The sequence below is a fragment of the Artemia sp. Qi Xiang Cuo genome, chromosome 13 (genome assembly GCF_049724085.1).
Source record: "Artemia sp. Qi Xiang Cuo chromosome 13, ASM4972408v1, whole genome shotgun sequence".
Classification (NCBI taxonomy): domain Eukaryota; kingdom Metazoa; phylum Arthropoda; class Branchiopoda; order Anostraca; family Artemiidae; genus Artemia; species Artemia sp. Qi Xiang Cuo.
The window spans coordinates 40,111,441-40,132,436 of NC_142806.1; the positions used below are offsets into that span (position 1 = coordinate 40,111,441).

Genomic DNA, 20,996 nt, shown 5'->3' on the forward strand with positions numbered 1-20,996 from the left:
CATTTTTGTAAATGTGAGAAGGTGATTGTTGAGATACGTCAAACGGAAATTTTTTTACTGAATACGAAAACGGAAGAAAAATTCAAATAGTTCATATAATTTTAATTGTAGAAGAACAAACGTAAAAGTAAAGAACTATCTCCTTAATTTCTTCATACTTTATTGAATATATCTGTTGACGAGGTTTTAATGAACGGTTCACATATTCTATAATATATTTTGTCAGTTTTCACCACAGCTTCTCCCTCTGTTAAATCTTGAGTGGCCCGCTCTTTTTGCAGAAGCTTAAATTGTATGACAACACTTTTTCATAGCTCAGATGCTAGAAGTAAACAAGTACTCAGTATCCTTAAGGAGTTGGGCCTAAATAAGGTACCGGGTAGTGATAGTTTTTTAAATACTATACGGCATGAGCTTTCAATTAACCAGCATTAAACTGCATGACCTTTCAACTGAGCTGTTGTTTTTCTTATACAACTGTTGCCTCTCTTAAAGAATTGGTACCCTGGATAGCCGCTGCCATAGAACCTCTTCACAGGAATAAATCATCAACGAATTTCAAAATTATTGACTCATATGCGGGTCGTTGATCTTGAAAAATAATATAGAAACTTATTGTTGCTAAAAGTCAAGTTGAATTTTGGGGATGAAAGTAGACTAAATAGGAAATTTCTTTTTATCATCAATTCCTGCTCAATATTTAGCTAAGGTATTTTTGCTCAATCATTACTTAAATAAAAGGACTATTGGCATTTAAGCCCAATCACTATTCAAGCAGCTGTACAAATTCTATTTAAAATGGCTTTACAAATTTGATTCATTTAATTTTATTTAAAAAATTAAAATAAAATTCTCTTGTTTTAATTTTTTTTTTTTTTTGAAAATGAGAATGCTGTACTCTTTGTCACGCTAGTAGTATCGAAATTCATATAAGGGCCATGACAAAGTCCCAAGGATGCTATTCTTTTAAGTTTCCCGTGTACCTTGATCCTGATTGAGGGCGCTGAACTCAGGGGAAAGGGTAATTCAAGTTGATAATTACAGTTGTGTCAGACTTAAATAAAAGGACTATTGGCATTTAAGCCCAATCACTATTCAAGCAGCTGTACAAATTCTATTTAAAATGGCTTTACAAATTTGATTCATTTAATTTTATTTAAAAAATTAAAATAAAATTATCTTGTTTTAATTTATTTTTTTTGAAAATGAGAATGCTGTACTCTTTGTCACGCTAGTAGTATCGAAATTCATATAAGGGCCATGACAAAGTCCCAAGGATGCTATTCTTTTAAGTTTCCCGTGTACCTTGATCCTGATTGAGGGCGCTGAACTCAGGGGAAAGGGTAATTCAAGTTGATAATTACAGTTGTGTCAGACCCTCGTAAACATTTCTGCATGATAGTAGAACCTCTTCAATGTTGTTTCTAAGATTCTGATATGATATGATGATATGGTATTTTTGTAATGCAAAGAGCCTTCAGGGGGCACAGTTATTGCCATAATTCCATCAATGTTTATTTTAAAACAAATACTTAGTTCCAAACTAGATTTAAATAAATGAAAATTGTCACTGTGCGCCATTTCCAAACCAAAAAGCTCTCTCAACTTCTTTATTCCCAAAGATTTTTTTGTCACTTAACACAATATCTACCGATTCAGCTGGTTAATTTGAAATTTATGACCCTACTGTATATGATAAGATTATAGACATAAGACCAATATTCGACTGAAAAAAAGTCAAATACTGTTTTTCACGATTATCAGACTTTGGACGTTTATATGCTATTTCCATAGCATCCATAGCGTTTGCGTGATAATTTTAAAGTTTTTTTTTGCATATTTTCTGTCTTCAACTTGATCTAAAAGGAAGTCCAATTGTTTTAGGGAAGTACTCTGAGTGCAAATTTGAACACATGTCAAAGCTTTTTTATATTGGCATAATTTTTGTGGAATAGCTTTTCAATAGTTGTCTAAGCTGTCGGCGCTAGAAAACAAAAGTGATCACGTTTCTTCGTTTATCGTCGATAAACAAAATTTCCCTTCTTAGTAAATGAAGTCTTATCTTGTTCTACATTGTAATAGTTCAAGCATTAGTGTCAACGGTCTAAGTGCTGACCTAAATTTTCCAGCGGGAGGTCCAGCCATTTCAGGGTAAAAGCCTTTGAGAATTTACATTCCTCACAAGGAGTGTTACACCCCCTCCCCACTACGCAGTTCTAATTATCGCTTTACTATAGCTAATTATGTTGTTATGTAGGATGCGTTTTTTCTTGCATTTTTTTTGCTTAGTGTTACTGGTATTTAATCTTATTTGATCCGAACCACTAGACCTCAGAGACAATATGCCAAAAATCTTCGGAAGTCTATCTAATAGACTCTGTCAACAACTAAGCATTCTATGCTGCTCTTTACCTGAACAGTACTTTCTGCATTAGGGCCCCCTCTCAAATCTCCTTGACATATTTAGTTTGTTAAAATTTTCACTACTATTTGTTTTGTTCTTCATATTCTTCTACTTCGTTTTCATTTTTATTACCCCCCTTCCCACCCAAAATAATTTTTCCCGTGCGTCTTTGGCAGAGGAATCTTTTTTTTTTAATCAAATCAAAGATCCAGTTCAATTAGGTGTTCCTGATTATGGCCTGTTATTTTTAGCTATTCATTCTCTTATTTGTCATAGGTGCTGTTGTTGCTCGAGAATATGGGCTTCCATGCATAGTTGGTGCTGCGAAGGCCACCAGTATCTTTAATTCTGGTAAGTTTCTTATATCCTTTCGTCAACGTTGCGTTTACAAACAAAGGACCTTGATGAAGTGGCGTAGTATACTTCTTATATTTCCTTGTCGTCTGAAGAAGCGTAAATCTCGAGATACAAATAGTAAGAAATCACTTTGACAATAAATTTAATTCTGAACCAGTAGTCAATTCTTGGGAATGAACTTCGTTTTTTCTTTCGTCAAAGAATTTCCCTGAATGGAGGAAATTAGCATTTACAAAATTATGCATTGGACGTAACAAACTGTAAGTGAGGAGCAACTCAGCCCAATAGAAACTCTCAGAAGAAAACTTCGAAGAATTGGCTTTTTATTCTAATTTTGAATATATAAAATACATTAAGTTTACTGTTGCCAATCAGAAGCTATCAGCCTCAGGAAATTTGCCTGAATTTTGTAAAGGGGAAAAACCCCTTCAAAAAGTCAAGCAATCCCAATGAAAATCACACCATCAAATTCAGCATACAGGAGAATTCTAATGTAGAGGTTTCAAACTCCTATATACCCAAAAGGGGAAATTGCATTTTTCGCCAAAAGAAAGATTACGGATCCGTGTAATTTTTTTTTTTTGCATTTTTTCTTAGGGGTGATTCTATCGAACCAATGGTCCTAGAAGATCGGGAAAGGGCTCATCCAAACGGAAATTGAAAGTCCTAGTGGCCTTTCCAAGTGACCAAGAAGGTTGGAGGGTAAACGGCCATCCCACGCAAGGGTTGATCAAGAGCAAAATCTTGGGGGGGGGGAGGCATGTAACAAGGGCCCCAAGAATTGAAAAAATTGACAAATTTATTTAAAAAAAGAGTGAAAAGAAGGAATGAGGGTGCCCGAAAAACATCTTGGGAGGGGACCACCCGGGGTCCCCCTCTGGATCCGGCAGTGCTCCCACGCACCTTTTTCCCAAAGACATCAGATAAAAATTTCAAAATAGCCATTTGATTCAAAATAGTTCAAAGGTCCAATAATTTTACCTCTGGGGATGACACAACTCCCTCCTATCTCTGGGGAAATGACTGTAAATTCTGCAATGTGCGCATTGTTAATATATAGTATTTGCTATTGGAAAATGTACGGGGACTTTGGGGGGGGAGGTCCGCAGGAGGGAGAAGTTTACAAGGGGATAATCTTCTGTAGGAATAAAATTTTCCAAAAGAAACTCTCCAGGGAAAATTTTACGCGGGGAAAGGGGATAGTCTGGCTTGATTTGGAAAATGGTCAGAAATTAAACCAAAAATCAGTTTTTTCAACTTAAAGTAATGTGGAACATAAAACTTAAAACAAATAGAAATTATTCCCCATATGGGGGAACTGCCCCTTTCCTAACCCTACTCTTTACGCAAAAGTTTGTCACAATTCCTTGAGGAAGACTGCTGAAACACAATTGTTCATTTCTTTTTTAAGGAACTTTAAGACTTTAAGGTAAAGAGTGACGGTTGAGGAAGGGGCAGCCACTCTCATGCATGGAATAAATTCTGTTCGTATTAATTTTTAATATTGATCTTTACTTTCATTTTACTTTTGAATTGTTATTTTTTGTTTATCATAGACAGCGCGCTAGTGCTGCCTAAGTAAAGAACGATGTGGGCACAATGTGTTTTTTTTTTCTTCAGTCAGGCACTTTGTATCGAAGGAGTTATTGTAGGAACTTCGAAAAGAGCTCATTCGATTGGAAATTGGAGTGACTAGTGCCATTTTTAATAGTCGAAAGTAGTACAGTCAATATAAGGTTTGACCGCAAACAAATTGCAACAGAAATGATTTTTACACCATCTTGTAGAGAAAAAAACTGTACAACATATCTAAAGTTGAGAAACCTAGCGGGGTGCAAAATTAGTGTTTTTTAGCGTTTTGTGTTTTATTTTTCGTTTTTAAGCCTAAATTTTCGATTTTCTCAAGGCTTAGAGTTTACTTCATGGGAAATACATTTATGATGTATTTTTATGTGCTGAGCTCGAATATTACATCAGATTTAAGATACGGTGGACCAAAAGTGTTTCACATTCATCACCATTCACGAAGTTCGCGATTCTATTATAACATAGTCGTTTGACCACATTTCTTGAGTAGTTTTATGCGATGAACTCGAATATCACTTCAGATCAAGGATATATTCAACCGACAGTGTTTCACATTCATCACCAAAAGGTTTTTCAAAATAATCAATCATCTCTTAATGTATTAACTGACTAAAATCACAGGTAACAAAAATCACATTGGTAAAAGGCAGGCAACTTTTCAAATGACTTGCGACATTAATCACTGGCACTGTAGTTTGAAACTTCGTCGTCGAGATCGTCGATGAGATCTTCTGGTTTTGGATAATTATCACATTCTGTCCCTGACAAGTTTTGCACGCGAGAGTGCAAGACATGCCGTTTCTGACACAAGTGCACCTAGCAGAGATGCAGTTTGAACGGCAGGAACACTTAACAATCTTAAGAAGTTGGGGAGGTGCTGGGGGTAGGTCCGTCCTCACAGGGTATAATGTACCATTTCGGTCCTTCCAGCCCCACTCTTGAGGGTCCAATCCTAGATTACGGTCGTCATTACAGGCGTGTACCTGAAAGTAAACTCTATAGCTGTGAAATGCTGCAGAGTTGGATGTGGGAAGTAGCTGCTCTGGGTGAACAAAAGCTGTTGCTGTGACGAGCTTTCTTTCGAAGAGCTGCTTTCGAAGCTCGTTCAGATTTCCCCCTTCTTTCCACCATATATTATAAGAAGTGCGTCTTCTCCGGCTTCCTTGACTTCGATTTTTGTTGCTGCCTTCTTCATAAAGACCTTGGCAGATGCTCGAAAACTTTCGTCTTCTATCACTTTTTTCAGGGTAAGACCTTTTCCGATGTTATGGACACGTGATGTAGAATCACACCCAAGGAATGCATGGGCAAAGAGGATCAGACCACATACTTCTTGGCCTAATCTTTTTTTTCATTTCATGAATATCCCAGCACCTTCGCTCTTTATTTTTCTTTGGCTCTGGGGCAAAGTACACCTTGTTAGTGGAGACATCACAGTGGTAGCAGAGAAGGACCAGAAGATCCGTATCTTCTCCAATAACGGCAGTTACCTTCTGTTTAGCTGATTCGATAGCAGCTTTTACAATAGGCACGTCTGCATCGCTTGGACTAAAAATAGCCTTTTTGCCGGAGATGAACTGCAAGCGCACTAATGAATCTTGACTTGTTTTTCTTGTTCCCGAGAAATTCTTCTTTCTTAACTTTCAGACGCATGTCATTCGTGAAGAAAACCTCGCGACCAACCGTTCGATTACGATACGATTGGGCCATATCTTTGATGGAAGGTCCACTATCATACCCATCGAAAACTACAGTTGCGCCAGGGTACTTCCACGAAATATACAGAGAGTAGCTCTGTATGACACACGCATACGTGTCATTTTTTATCCATGGGACTCGGTGCAATAGAGATACGCCGTCAAGTACGTAGTGTGTCCCGTCGTTCAGAACACACGGAATTTCTTAGAGTTCGCATGCAAGTGCAATGGCCTTGGCGAATTCGGCCTTGTTCGGCACTCTCGGCATAAATGAGCTGTCAAACAGAGCAGCGGGATACGAAAGAAGTTCATACCGGAAGCACTCTGATTCAGGAAGTCTTGTCCTTTTGGCTAACGCAATGAAGCGTTGGAATAGCAAAGCTGGATCCAGTCGCTTGCTATCTCCTCCAGCTGTTTGCTTTGTTGTTATCTGGACTGCCTGTTCCTTTCTTCGGAGAACAAAATCCTTCGCCACTTTTCCAGTCATAGCATCAAGGATTTTTAGCCCGACAGCCTTCGCACAGTCAACGTTTGCAGATTCATATGCAGTCAAAGCGGTAGCAATGCTTCTAGGAGGTTAAGAGCAGATCTTCCATTAGGAGGTTAAAAGAAGAGCAGGTTGGGCGTGCTAAAACCCACAGCGACCTCTGGGTTTCGGTCATGCCCGTACCCCTAGTCAGTCCGCCTGCTGTTTTCAACGAGCGCATAAGCTCTTTTTCAATAACTAGATCCGTCGATAAGCGAGCCCAGTAGCGATCAGATCGTCTGACGACGTGCATTCCTTGTTGGAATGAACTATGAACAGTAGGATGGGTTTTTTCAAGCTTCACCATCTTCTGAAGGTATATTTGGCATGATTTGGCATAGTTGTTGCGACCACAGGCCGCAAGAAAAGGTAGCATTTCAGACACAGACTTTAGGTGTAAGTCCCTAAGACCCATCCGCTCAGCTTTGATGAAAGAACGAAGTATCCCAACCATATTCATAAGCCGAAACCACAGCTTTGAAGTTCTGTGCTGAGATAGATCAAGTATCTTCTGGTCGACGAAACCTTTGATCCGCTTGAGTGCAGGATTTTCTTCAACCTCCGTCATTGTTGCCTCTCCATTCATTAGCTTACTGTATAGTGTTTTAAGGTCTGCAACTTCTTTGGTGCCTAACTTTGTTTCAGGTTCTGAACAGGGATCATCGTCAAGTAACTCGGAGAGCAGCACGGCATGTAGAGCACTATCAACTAGCAAGAGACCTCAAACAGCTCGTGAAATAGCCTTTCCACTTAGGAGATGGGGAACAGTGTTTAAACACGTACGCAGTTAAGAGGACCCAAAATGGCGTAAAAAAATAATAGGAAAATTACCATTTATTACTTAAAGAAGGAAAATAATGAAGGGGCCCAAAGAAATGAATCTGGGAGCGACATTTATCTGACAAAACTGGGACCAAGGGTTCCAACACCGACCTTAGCGAAATACGCTACGAAATTTTCCGCTAGATGGCCGTATATGCTGTTAAACCTTAATGACGACAATCTTAGAATGTACGGAACTTTCCAAAAATATAGTATTCAGTCGATAGGGCGACATTATTCCTGACTTCATTCGCCCCAAAGGACGAAAAAAGGTAAATATGGCCACGAAATATGAATTTCTTGTTTGGTGATAAATGTGAAACACTAACGGTGGGACATAACTTGAATCTGATGTGATATTCAAATTCAGCACACAAAACTACTTCAGAAACATGTCTCCCATGAAGTAAATGCTAAGCTCTAGGATAACGAAAAATTTCCGCTAAAAACAACAAAAAACAAACGGAAAACGCTTAAAAACACTTATTTTGCACCCCGCTGGGCTTTTCAACTTGTGATATGTTGTACAGTTTGTTTTTTTCTCTACAAGATGGTGTAAAAATCATTTCTGTTGCAATTTTTTTGCGGTCGAGTCCTATTTGACGCTAGATTGACTGTACTAAAGTGATTGGAGGGTGTAAACTTTCTGTGTTTACTTCTCTGTGAATTATCTACTTCTCTGTACAGTGACACTTCTTCTCTTTGGGGCCTTATGGTAGCGTTGGCCTATTATCTGGGTTCTACCGGTGGAGGATGTCTAGAATCTCTAACCATCACCTAGTTTATGTTTAGTGCATAAAATGTTTATTTATACATATAATGCAGTGAATGTACATATGGCGAGGACAGATACAGAATTCGAACTGACTCAAATAATCTAAATTGGTAACTTATGTTCAGCACAATATGCAGATACACATCCGGGCATTTGACAGAACTGTTCCACCTTAATCTATCAACTTCCAGGAATTACATTTTCTATCATGAGCCAGTTTTATTGCCGAATCTACTAGGACACTTGGCAAGACTATTTTAGCTGTTCTAGGGATCCTTTTGTCCTTGCCAACGCCTCCTAGCAGATAACAATAAAGAACACCTTCCTTCAGAAATAGGCCGTCAAAAATTTTCAACAGCCAAGACACAAAATTGTTATCTGTCATTCCCCCTGGCACGGAACTCTTTTCCGCCCTGTCGACTTCTGGCACGGAACTCTTTTCCGCCCTGTCGACTATTTTTCTCTCTGGCACGGAACTCTTTTCCGCCCTGTCAACGTCTGGCACGGAACTCTTTTCCGCCCTGTCAACTTCTGGCACGGAACTCTTTTCCGCCCTTTCGACTATTTTTCTCTCTGGCACGGAACTCTTTTCCGCCCTGTCGACTTCTGGCACGCTCTTTTTCGCCCTGTCGACTATTTTTCATGGTACGAAACCTGCAGGGTTTTCGAGGTTCGGTGATCCACCGCCTACCTCTCTCTTCGCCCATGGGAGCTCAGACCTTCCTTTCCCAGGATCCTCTGAACCCGTTAACCGCTCAGACCTTCCTTTCCCAGGATCCTCTGAACCCGTTAACCGCTGGTCCGTTGGTCGACCGTCGTCCGCCCCTTCACCAGCTTCCTCTCTCTCGACACAACGCCTCATTACGTTGGTTCCTAATAAATTCTCAGTTATCTGGTCCCTCGGTCAACCATAGTTCGCCCCTTCACCAGCCTCATCTCTCTCGACACAACGCCTCATTACGTCGGTTCCTAATAATAAATTTTTCGTCTCTCTTGATAATACACCTTTCTAGATCAGTGCCTTATAAAAAATTGTCAGTTTCTCGTCATAATTTTTTTTTGTCCTAAAATTTCTGCTTATATTCCTAATATGAACACTACATCCTGCACTAAAAAAAATCTACCTATCCCGCTGGTCACGTTTTACGTCAGGCCAGTTCTGACGGAGTTCTTTATTCTGTCCTGTCCAACAAAATTCAGTATCTACGGTTGCTGAAAAAATTCCTGCTTTTCTTCACCAATTGAATTTTCAATAGCTTCAAAACGTTGCGCTATCTTATACGGTTCACAGAGGGAATTATAATCATCCCGGTGTTCTAATAAATATCTCTTAATATTTAGTCTCGAGCCTTCAATAAAACAATCCAGGTCTATACAATCAGAAAAACCTCGTAATCCGCCATACCAAGATCGATATGATTTTCTGGCAATCTCCACCCTCTTATAAAACGACTGATAAACTGTTTCAATGGATGATTACCTTCATTCAGCTAAATCTTTGAATTTCTTTTCAGCTGTCTTCCCTGTTCAATATGGCTGCGTCATTTCCTTTTCAAGTTCCTCTAAATTTATAATATTGGAGGAATCTCTATCCTCAAAAAAATTAAGTAATGACCCTGTTACTCTAAGCGGTACTGCATCTATTACCTGCGAGTCTGATCAGCCTAGCAATAATTTTACCCTTCTCAATTGGCTAAAAAAAGGTCTTATAAGTTTTGCATTTTCAAGAACTGGAATATTTCGCAGGGGATCCATTACTGACCCAATTACTCTTTGATTCAAATTCTCCTTGTTGCTCTTATCTTCAATAGGTTTATCTGTTATATCATCCTCAGAATTATCCTCCATATTTACGCTCTTTCTTACCGTGGCATTTTCTTTGGCCATTAAATTACCCACAGTAGTCAAAAATTTTACGATTAAAGTGGGATTATAATCCCGACTTGAAGAATCAAAATTCAAAGGGATATTTAAAGCTTTACTTCTTATTTCTTTGAAGAAGGATGAAGCAATATTTTTTTCAAATTCAGGATCTCAAGGATCTAAAATTGGAATTGCGCTCATTTTAAACGAGAGAAAAAAAAATATTAGTAAAACAAATTAATTAAGTCAACGCTGTAAAAACAAGAAAAAATCGTTATTCAACACTCCTAACGGATTTCCTACTCGCGTGCGAACTTAAAATGCATGACTTACTTTCGTAAATTGTCCTTCGACGTTCTTCACTTTCTTTCAAAAACTGTAATCTGGAGCGGGAACCTTAAATTGGAGTGGGAACCTGGAACCTGGAACTGAAGCTAAAACCTTGAACTGAACTGGAACCTGGAACTGAAGCTGGAACGACGACACTGTAGGTGACGGGCCTCAAAAGAATATGTTAACTGCAATCCCTCCGCTGCCACCACTTTGTAAACTTTCTGTGTTTACTTCTCTGTGAATTATCTACTTCTCTGTACAGTGAAACTTCTTCTCTTTGGGGCCTTATGGTAGCGTTGACCTGTTATCTGGGTTCTACCGGTGGAGGATGTTTAGAATCTCTAACCATCACATAGTTTATGTTTAGCACATAAAATGTTTATTTATACATATAATACAGTGAATATATATGGCGAGGACAGATACAGAATTCGAACTGACTCAAATAATCTAAATTGGTAACTTATATTCAGCACAATATGCAGATACACATCCGGACTTTTGACAGAACTGTTCCACCTTAATCTGTCAACTTCCATGAATTACAGCAAATATTCAGAATTAATTTAGTTATCAAGGAAATGGGATTTTAACTAGGAAATGAACCTTTTGACATATACTTAAAATTTTAATTATTGGTTTTAACCAAGAAAAACCTACTTCCAAAGTTTACAAGGGTAACTAGCCCTCCCCACGCCCATCATTCCCCAAAACACATCCAATATAAATTTTGAGATAGCTATTTTGTTCAGCGTAGTTGATTTCCAGATAGAAAATATATTTTGGAGGAGGACACTCCCCCAAAACCCTCGGGGTAAGGGTTTTAAGTTATGCCCTGAGGGCATATAAGAACGATGATAATTAGATAATTAGGTTATGGTTAGTGATATTTCTGATCAATTCCCTGCTATTTCACGATATAGGACTGCTAATCGATCGCAGCATAAAGCTTCGCCATCTAATCTCCCATTTTTCCGTTTTGGTGTCAGTGAGATCAGTCTACTTAAATCTCGTTTGACTGATCAGCCATGGGATAGTTTGGATTCTGAATCGGATTTTAACCGCTCTTTTGATTTCTTTTATGATTTAGTAAAAGAAGGTATCCTAGAAGTTTGCCACCAGAATCCAACGCCTCATACCTCGAAAAGGATAGTACTGCTGAATCCGTCGATGACTCCAGGTCTCCGTAAAAGCTGGAAAAGGAAAAATTATCTGTGGAAGCTATACAAAGCTTCGTCATCTGCTTCTCATCATCAGCGGTTCAAGGCCTATAGGAGTATATTTAATTCTCTGTGTCGGAAGGCCAAGTCTCAGTATTATCACAGGAAATTTTCTGAGTTTGGAAAGGATGTTGGGAAGACATGGAAAATTATTAATTCTGTACTTTGACCTACTCCCCCTCCGCCTTCAGTTCCAAAAACGCTGATAGTCGATGGTAAAATTGTCTAAGGAGAAGAAAATGTTCAGCTAGAGCTTACGCCTTATTTTGCTCATATAGGAAAGACGACTGCTTCCTCTATGAGCTCTACAACTCCTTGTTGCAATTTCAGAGCCTATCTTGGACCCCCATGTTTAAAGTCAATGGTCTTGAACCCTGTTTCTGAGTTTGAGGTAGCTCGGATCGTATATGCACTTAAAGGTTCATCGTCTTCAGGGCCAGAAAGAATTCCTACAAGTGTTATCCGTGCCGTTCTGCCTGCTATTCTGTCACCATTGACTAAGCTTGTCAATCTGTCTTTCGAGAAAGGAATTTTCCCTGAATCACTCAAGTGAGCTAAGGTTATAGTGCTGTATAAAGGTGGTTCCCAGAGTGGTCCTGCTAATTATAGGCCAATTTCTCTCCTATCTCTTTTCAGCAAAATTTTTGAGAAGGGTATGCTATCCAGGCGTCTTATCGTTTTCTGGATGCAAAAAAATTATGCATGATTTCCAGTTTGGATTCCGAGCGAATCACTCTACAGACCATGCTTGAACATCTCTCTTTAATTTCATTCATTCGGCAATAGATTCTGGTCATATCCTGGCAGCTTTAATTTTGGATGTTCGTAAAACTTTTGATTCCTTGACTCGTCGGATTCTCTTTGGAAACTATCGCATATTTGTATAAGATCAAATGCTTTTTCTTGGTTTGAATCATATCTTTCTGGTAGGCTTACTTCAATTGATCCGCTTTTCCGGAGCCCTTCTGAAGTAGAATATGGCGTCCCCCAGGGATCTGTTATTGGCCCAATTTTATTCCTGATTTAAGTCAATGATTTGATTTCAGCAGTCAAGAACACCAGTCCTCTAGTATGCTGCAATCTGTGTCACCCGGATGTTTCTTCGTGTCCCAATGCTACTTCCAATGAAGATTGCCTCGTTGTTTTTGCTGACGACAGTATTTTTGGGACTCTAGGGACGACGGACTGTGATATCAGGTCTAACCTGGTGGCAATATTCGAGAGAGTCGTTTCATGGTTTGATGCGAATTACTTGGCCTTGAATGTTGCCAAGTCACATTTTCTTATTTTGTCTCGAATTGGTGTAGATTTCCACCAACTGACACAGCTTCAGGTGTCACAAGGCTCCTTGTGTAGACCAAAGAATCGGTTGGTCTGGTTTCTTGGTATCCTGCTTGATGAGAACCTTCCGTTTAGACACCATATAGCCACGATTAGAGTTAAGGTCTCACGGAGTTTGGGTGTCATTTGAAAACTCAAGCACACCTTTCCTGGATATATTCTAAAGCTTCTTTTTTTCTGCCTTGTCCAGTCGTATGTCTCGTATTGCCCCATAGTATTGATGTCTACTTTTCCTTCTACACTGCAGTCGCTTTATGTCAATTGAAAAAAATCATCGCATCTGGTTATTGACACCAATCGTTCTTACCCAAGACTGCGTCTAAATATAAAGGCTGTCTAAAATCTTTATTGTTGTTCTTTTATTTTTCATCAGCTTCATGGTAATTTTCCAAAATCTCTTCAAACAACTCCTCAGTTTATTTCTGATTCAGCTCCATATAACCTTCGTTCGTCACATAATATCTGCATTCCTCCAACTCCCACTGTGCGGTCAGATTTCAATCCCCTCATCGCTTGTCATCAGGTTTGGAACTCCCTGCCTTCTTCAGTACAGAAATGCCACTCGTTTGGCACTTTCAAGAGGATTCTTAAGGACTATTTAGTTAAGAATCAAACAGAGTAATTTTTTTTCATTTTTTTTGGATTTGATGTCCCCTGAGTGTTTAGTTTTGTTATATAATGGTCTACTAGGAGCTATGACTCCAAGATTTCAGGTATGGTTTCTTTTTAATTGTATACGTTGTTTGCAAATTGATATCTTTTTTAGGGTTGTTTGGATATATTTATTTTTTTTCTCATTCCCCCTTGTATCCCTGGCCATGGAGCCTTTCGAGGGGGATTAGGAGTGTTGTGATAGGATTGTGTATGTATTGTGGAATAAAAACTCTGAAAAAACTTTCTGATGTTGGCACTATGTACTACGAATTAATTTTTTCCTTTAGAGCAGGGCACTTCGTATAGAGGGGGTCGTCATAGAAACTTCAAAAGGGACTCATTCGATTGAAAATTTAGAGTTTTAGTGCCCTTTTTAATAGTCGAAATTGATTTGAGGGTAACTACCCCTTCCCCCACACTCATCATTCCCCCAAACACATCCAATCAAAATTTTGAGATAGCCAATTTGTTCAGCGTAGTTGATTTCCCGATAGAAAATATGTTTTTGAGGAGGACACTCCCCAAAACCCTCAGCGTAGAGGTTTTAAGCAATGCCCTGGGGCCATACAAGGTTTTATAGAAGGCGTTGTCATAGAAAGTTCAAAACAGGTTCATTCGATTGGAAATTCGAAGGGCTAGTACCCTATTTAATAGTCAAAAGTGATTTGAGGGCAACTAGCCCCCCCCCATCCTTCTCCCAAACACATCCAATCAAAATTGTTAGATAACCATTTCGTTCATCGTAGTTGATTTCCATACAGAAAATATGTTTTTAGGACATTCCACCTCAACCCTCAGGGCAAGGCTGTTAAGCTATGCCCTGGGGGCATATAAGGTTTTTATAGAAGGCGTTGTCATAAAAACTTCAAATCAGGCTCATTCTATTGGAAATTCGAAGGGCTTGTATCTTTTTAATAGTCGAAAGTGATCAGAGGGCAACTAGCCCCCCCCCACGCCCATCGTTCCCCCAAACGCAATCACTAAAAATTGTGACATGGCCATTTTGTTCAGAATAATTGATTTACAAATATCAAATTTTTTTTTGAGGAGAACACTCCCCCACAATCCTCAGGGCACGGGAGGTAAGTTTTGCCCTGTGTGCATATAAGGTTTTTATAGAAGGTGTTGTCGTAGAAACTTCAAAACAGGCACATTCGATTGGAAATTCAAAGGGCTAGTACACTTTTTAATAGTCGAAAGTGATTGGAGGGCAACTAGCCCCCCCCTACGCCCATCATTCAATCAAAATAGTGAGATAGCCATTTTTTTCCGCGTAGTTGATTTTCAGATAGAAAATATATTTTTGAGGAGGACACTCTCCCACAACCCCCAGGGCAAGGATTGTAAGTTATGCCTTGGGTGTATATAAGGTTTTTATGGAAATCCTTGTCGTAAAAACTTGAAAAAGGGCTCATTCGATCTGAAAGTCAAAGGGATACTACCCTTTTTAATAGTCAAAAGTGATTTGAGGGCAACTAAACCCCCTCTCACGCCCACCTTTGCCCCAAACACATCCAATCAAAATTTTTAGAGAGCCATTTTATTCAACGTAGTTGAAAGTTTTGGAAGTTAGGTCTTTAAGGATGACAACCCCTCCCCCACAGCCCTCAGGGCAAGGGTTGTAAGTTATGCCATGGGCCATATAAAGTTTTTATTGAAAGTGTGTCGTAGAAACTTCAAAAGAGCTCATTCAATTGGAAATTGAAAGGGCTAGTGCCTTTTTTTAGAGTTTAAAGTGATTGGATAGCGACTATCGCCCCTCTCACGCCCACCATTTTCCAAAAGACATCCAATAAAAATTTTGAGATATCCATTTTGTTGAACGTAGATCAACGTTCTGGAAATTAGATCTTTTAGGATGATAACCCCCTCAGAGCCCTCACTGCAAGGGTTGTAAGTTATGCCTTGGGGGCATATAAGGTTTATTTAGAAAGTTGCTGTATAAATCATAGGCAGCAGGATCGCGCTGCCTAAGTAAAGAACGGGGACACTCGAGAACGAGACAAGAAACGTGGACTAAGTAAAGAGGAGGACACTCCCCCACAACCCTCTGGGCAAGGGTTTTAAGTTGTGCCCGGGGGTATATAAGAACGATGTTGGCACAATGTATTATTTATTAATTTTTTCCTTTAGAGCAGGGCACTTGGTATCGAACAAGTCGTCGTAGAAACTTCAAAAAGTGCTCATTCAGCTGGAAATTAAAGTGGCTTGTGCCCTTTTTAATATTCGAAAGTGATTGGAAGGCGACTAACACCCCTCTCACGCCCACCATTTCCGTAAACACATCCAATCAAAATATTGAGACAGCCACGTTGTTTAATGTAATTCAACGTTCTGGTAATTCGGTTTTAGAAGATGACAACCACCCTAACGGACCTTAGGGTAAGGGTACTAATTTATGGCCTGGGGGCATATAAGGTGTTTATAGAAAGCGTTGTCATTTCCAAAAGGGCTCATTCGATTGGAAATCGAAAGGCCCAGTGCCCTTTTTAATAGTAGAAAGTGATTGGAAGGCTTTACATTTTTATAGTAAAGATCGAAGTGGGTATAATGTATTATTTTTGTTGTTGTTGTTTAGACCAGGGCACTTCGTATCGAAGGAGTTGTCGTAGGAACTTCAAAAAGGGCTCATTCGATTGAAAATAGAAAGGGCTGATGCCCTTTCTAATAGTCAAAAGTGATTGGAGGGCAACTAATCCCCCTCCCACACCCACCCTCCCACGCCCACCCTCCCACGCCAACCCTCCCATTTCTGCTCTTAAAATGTAACCAAATCAAAATAGCGTAAGTGTATCCAAGGTATCAAAGAAAGTAAACAGATTTTTTTTGCGAATGGTATCAAGTTTTCCATTTCAGGTCAACTAGAAGAGGTATGAAACTAAATTAAACAGTACTATTTGGGTCCAGATTTTTAAAAGGATGTATGTTGTTAAAAATTATTGAAAATTTTTCTCCAGTATACAAATAGCAGGCCAAACTATAAAGTCTTAAAAAACGAAAAGATTTAAAGTATTATTTTCCTTTTCCCTGAAAAGACTACGTCAATATACAACGAACAGAAATTAATTTAGAAAACTTTTTCCACAACATAAGTTTTTCAAAGAAAAGTAAAGAACTCCATTTAACAAAAAATGAGCAAAAATAAAATCAAATAATCTACCAAGCGTGAAACTACCACAAATCAGCATCGATAAATAAATGAAACCCAAAACGAACAGAAATTACAATAAGTAACAGAGTTAAACTCAAAACGAGCAGAAATTAACATAAGCTGGGCGTAAAACCATGGGCATAGGCAGCATCTTGCGTATAGGGGGGCAGCCGCTTCTGTGATGGAGGGGGGAGGGATCTTACTAATACCTCCCGAGGTCCTTTGAATATAGGTCTTTGGAAACTAGTTATTATATATTTCACTAAAACTCGGCCTTTAACATTTTCCATGTTCTACTTTTCCTGTAACAGTATAACATAAGAGACCCACTATCCTATTTCCTATTTCCAGAAAACATAAGCACCACAAAAGCGATTTGACACAAATCACATTATGGTTAGATAACAGCTTCTTCTAAGAATTCAATTCAAACGTTTACAGTTGGGCAAAATTAAATATCAAAATTGGTATAGGGGAGACCGGCCGACGTTTAGTCAAAGCAAACAGTTTCAATATAAAAACCTATGGGGCTTCTGATGCATTATAAACGCTCTGAAAGATGGCAGTGTATGTTTTTAAAATGTCTGACCTTAATTAATAGTTTTACCAAAAATATCAGATTGGATCAGGTTTTATGGTGATTAACTCTGGAATTTCGTTCAATTTTGTCTGAAAGCCTACGCCTAATTACGAATACTAGAAAACTCGCGTTGTAAACTCACACTTTATTCTCTTATTATTTGCCTGTTTTTGGCAGCTTCCGAGACGTGCCATCTTCACCAGTTTGCTGTTAGTATTTTTTCATCCCGTGGGATAGTGAACTCCCATGTTCGGCCACAATACCAAGGGTAAATTTAGCATGCCGTACCAAGTTGTCCAAAAGTGGGTGTTGCTTGTAAAAGCTGTGTAAACAGCACATTTAAAGGTTGAAGGAAAGCTTAAAACCCAAAACTGTGTTATTTCTGGTGTTGTTTAATCCTGTCAGAATAGTAGGTGAACTGAAGTTCTATTTTTTCCTGTTAAATTTCATTCAAAATAAAATGATTAAAAGTAAAACAGAAGAGAAAAGAAAGAAAGGTGGCTTTGGTCCAGAAGAAAATAAAATAGCAGTTTTTTCTGTCTTATTCTACAAGAAGTCAGTTGGATTCTCTGGAAGAACCATGGGTGTCCCTTGTGGAACGCTGCAAGACTACATAGAAAAAAAGTTGAGAAGCTCAATATCCCTCAAAAAAGTCTGGACCTGAATTTCTTTACACCCTATTACAACACATGATAAATATTTACAGAGGAACAAGAAAAAATACTAAAAACTTACTTGAAAACGATAGCTGATATGCTTTCGACTGTATTCCTTTAGATAACAGAACTGCAAAGGCAGTGGAGACAGTGGAGGAATTACAGGTAAAGATTGGTACCGTGGTTTTATGGATTGCCTTAAAACTCTATCTGTAAGAACGCCAAAGAGCACAAGCCTATGACGGACAACTGCTTTCAAGTGTCATAGTGTAGGAGCTCTCTTTAACAACCTGGGTTGAGGCCTATATAAAAACATGTTCAGACCACAAGACATTTGAAGTTTTAACGAATCAGGTCTGAAAAAATTCACAAGCCTGGTAAAATCATTGCACAGCGAGGCCAGAAGTAAGTAGGGAAGGTCACGTCAGCAGAAAGAGGTCAGTTGACCACGATTTGTGCTGATGTTAATGTGTTGGGAACACAGTCCCTCCTCTACTTATTTCCCCACAAAAACAGTGTCCGGAAATTTTACTCAGGGGAGCTTTACCAGGAACCGTCAAGATCAGCTCAGAAAATACTTCTGGCTGGATGACTGCCTCTCATTCTTTGCTTTACTTGCAGCATTTTATCAATCAAGTCAAACCCAAAAAATCAACTCAGTGCTCATTGACACCCCCATGAAAGAATGCATTACTGCTAGGATAAAAGCTGTATCTGCCAAAAAGCCCTAGTCCTGGAACGGAAGAAAGTCAGACAAGTGAAAAGACTAAAAAGCAAAAGGCGATGCTCTCGCAACAAGAGTTACAGTTAGAGTGACAATTCTGACGTCGATGAACCTGTATACAACAACTCTTCAGACCCCAGCATAGACACTGGAGACAAACCCCCTACCAGCAACTTCTAATTTGACACTGAGAAAGTCAAGGCTTGTGATTACATTCTGATTGAGCCGAAGAGCAAGAAAGGGAATTCTGTTCACAATATTATTATTATCAAAAAATAGCAATTTAAGAACATAAGGTCCACTTTTGGAAGGAGACTGGAGCAAGAGACTTTGCGCTAACTGAAAAGATGGATAGTGTCTTAAAGACAGAAGTTGAAATAAAACTGCCACCACTGAAAGGTAGAACACCAAGATTAGCGGATCGGCTTACTTTTGGTGTTGATTAGTCAAAGTATAATTTGAAATTGATACTCTTTAGTTTTTTTTAAACCTCAATGAAATTCATTTTGTAGTTTTTTATGCTGACCATATCCTTTCTTAATTTTATAGCCGAAAAACAAGCTTTAATGTTCCCCTGGTCAATTTTCTTTTTCTTTTGCCCGGTGGCCAAACATAAGCCAGGGACGACCAAACCAGTGCTGGGGTGGCCCAGGTTTGGCACTCTTGACCACTTGGATAGAGAGGCATCCAGGTGGAAAAATAGCGGAGTGTTTTCTCGCTAATATCTATCGTAAATTTGAAGTTCTAGGGGGGGCAGCTGCCCTCCCCTGCTCCCCCCTTTCCTACGCCCATGCGTAAAACCCCTATGCCTTCCCAAGGCCAGAACATAATTTGCACTTTGCTGAAAAAATACAAATGAATGTGCATTGTCAGTTTAATATACATATTCTAATATTTAGTAATCAAAATGTTAATATTATTTGATTTATTAAAGTTATAAAAGTAAAAACATTTATGTGTTTTTAGTAAAGTACAAATTTTGTTCTGGCCTTGGGAAGGCATAGCTCAACTTATGCTAATTTCTGCTCGTTTTGGGTTTGACTCAGTTAATTATTGTAATTTCTGTTCCTTTTGGGTTTCATTCATTTATCAATGCTGATTTGAGGTAGTTTCATGCTTGGTAGTTTCATGCTGATTTTATTTTTGCTCATTTTTTGTTTAATGGAGTTCTTTACTTTTCTTTGAAAAACTTATTTTGTGGAATTTTTTTTTTTTAATTAATTGAGATAAATGGACAAATCAATTTTTGGGAAAGCCAAGAACATCAAAGTTTCCTGTGAACCTAACATAATACTGAAATATAAATAGATCAACTGATCCATTATTCGACCTCCTTTCCCCCTCCCTCTCTATCTCTTTCTGTCTGTCTATATCACTCTCTCCTTCTCCCTTTCGCTCTATCTCTTTATGTCTGTCTATTCCACTCTTTCCTTCTCCCTCTCTCTTTTTATCTGTCTATCTCACTCTCTCCTTCCCTCCCTCTCTCTCTTTCTTTCTCTCTCTCTCTCTCTCTCTCTCTTTCTCTCTCTCTTGCTAAGATCATTATTTGTTACTTCTTTTCAGATGACCTAGTTATACTAGATGGCAGTGCTGGAACCCTCAAAAAATGTTAAGATGTCGCACATCAGTTGCCAGGTGCATCTGTTTTGATTTTGCGGCTTTTAAATTGAGTTTTTGTTACATTTTGGCCTTAATTACAATCTTGTAAAAATTTTAATTGGTAGAAATTGTCTTTTTCCACTTTTCGCTATTCCTCCGCAGGTTAACTCTTAGTGACAAATTCAGGTCAACTTAATATTGCCTAAACACTGTCTTGCTTAAATATATTAAATAAAAAAAAAAAAGTTTTTTAACTAAAAGTAAGGAGCGACATTAAAACTTAAAACGAACAGAAATTATTCCGTATATGAAAGGGGCTGTCCCCTCCTCAAGGTCTTTACGCTAAATTTTGACTCTCTGTCGTAACTCTACTTTTTAAAACAACAAAAACTTTAGCAAAAGTAGCGAGGCGTTGAGGAGAAGACAGTCCCTTCCATATACGAAATAATTTCGGTTCGTTTGAAATTTTAGTGTTGCTCCTCACTTTCAGTTAAAAAAAGTTGTGTTTTTTAATTTAATTTTTGAACGTTTTTCAGCTAATGCAAGTTCGAATTTGGCTCACCGTACATGAAAAATTAAAACAAAATTTGCATATTAATAAAGCTGTTAGCACTTTTTAAAAAGCTTCCTATTCTAATTAAATGGCCCCCGTGTTTGAGTTTTAGTAAACAGTCTAACTCTAGCGTAAAGAGTAAGGTATTGAGGAG

The 20,996-nt window shown here is 38.6% G+C and overlaps 1 protein-coding gene across 1 annotated transcript in view; it reads left to right on the top strand.

The window, feature by feature from the left end:
- The window catches only part of LOC148945273 (uncharacterized), a 142,926-nt gene extending 122,519 nt beyond the window's left edge, over window positions 1-20,407 (top strand). The window contains exons 18-19 of the mRNA XM_089098996.1: window positions 2,681-2,755; window positions 20,254-20,407. Of these exons, the coding sequence (XP_088955122.1) occupies window positions 2,681-2,755; window positions 20,254-20,303 (125 nt within the window). The 3' untranslated portion in view covers window positions 20,304-20,407. The remainder of the gene's footprint in view (window positions 1-2,680; window positions 2,756-20,253) is intronic.
- Window positions 20,408-20,996: the final 589 nt, after the last annotated feature.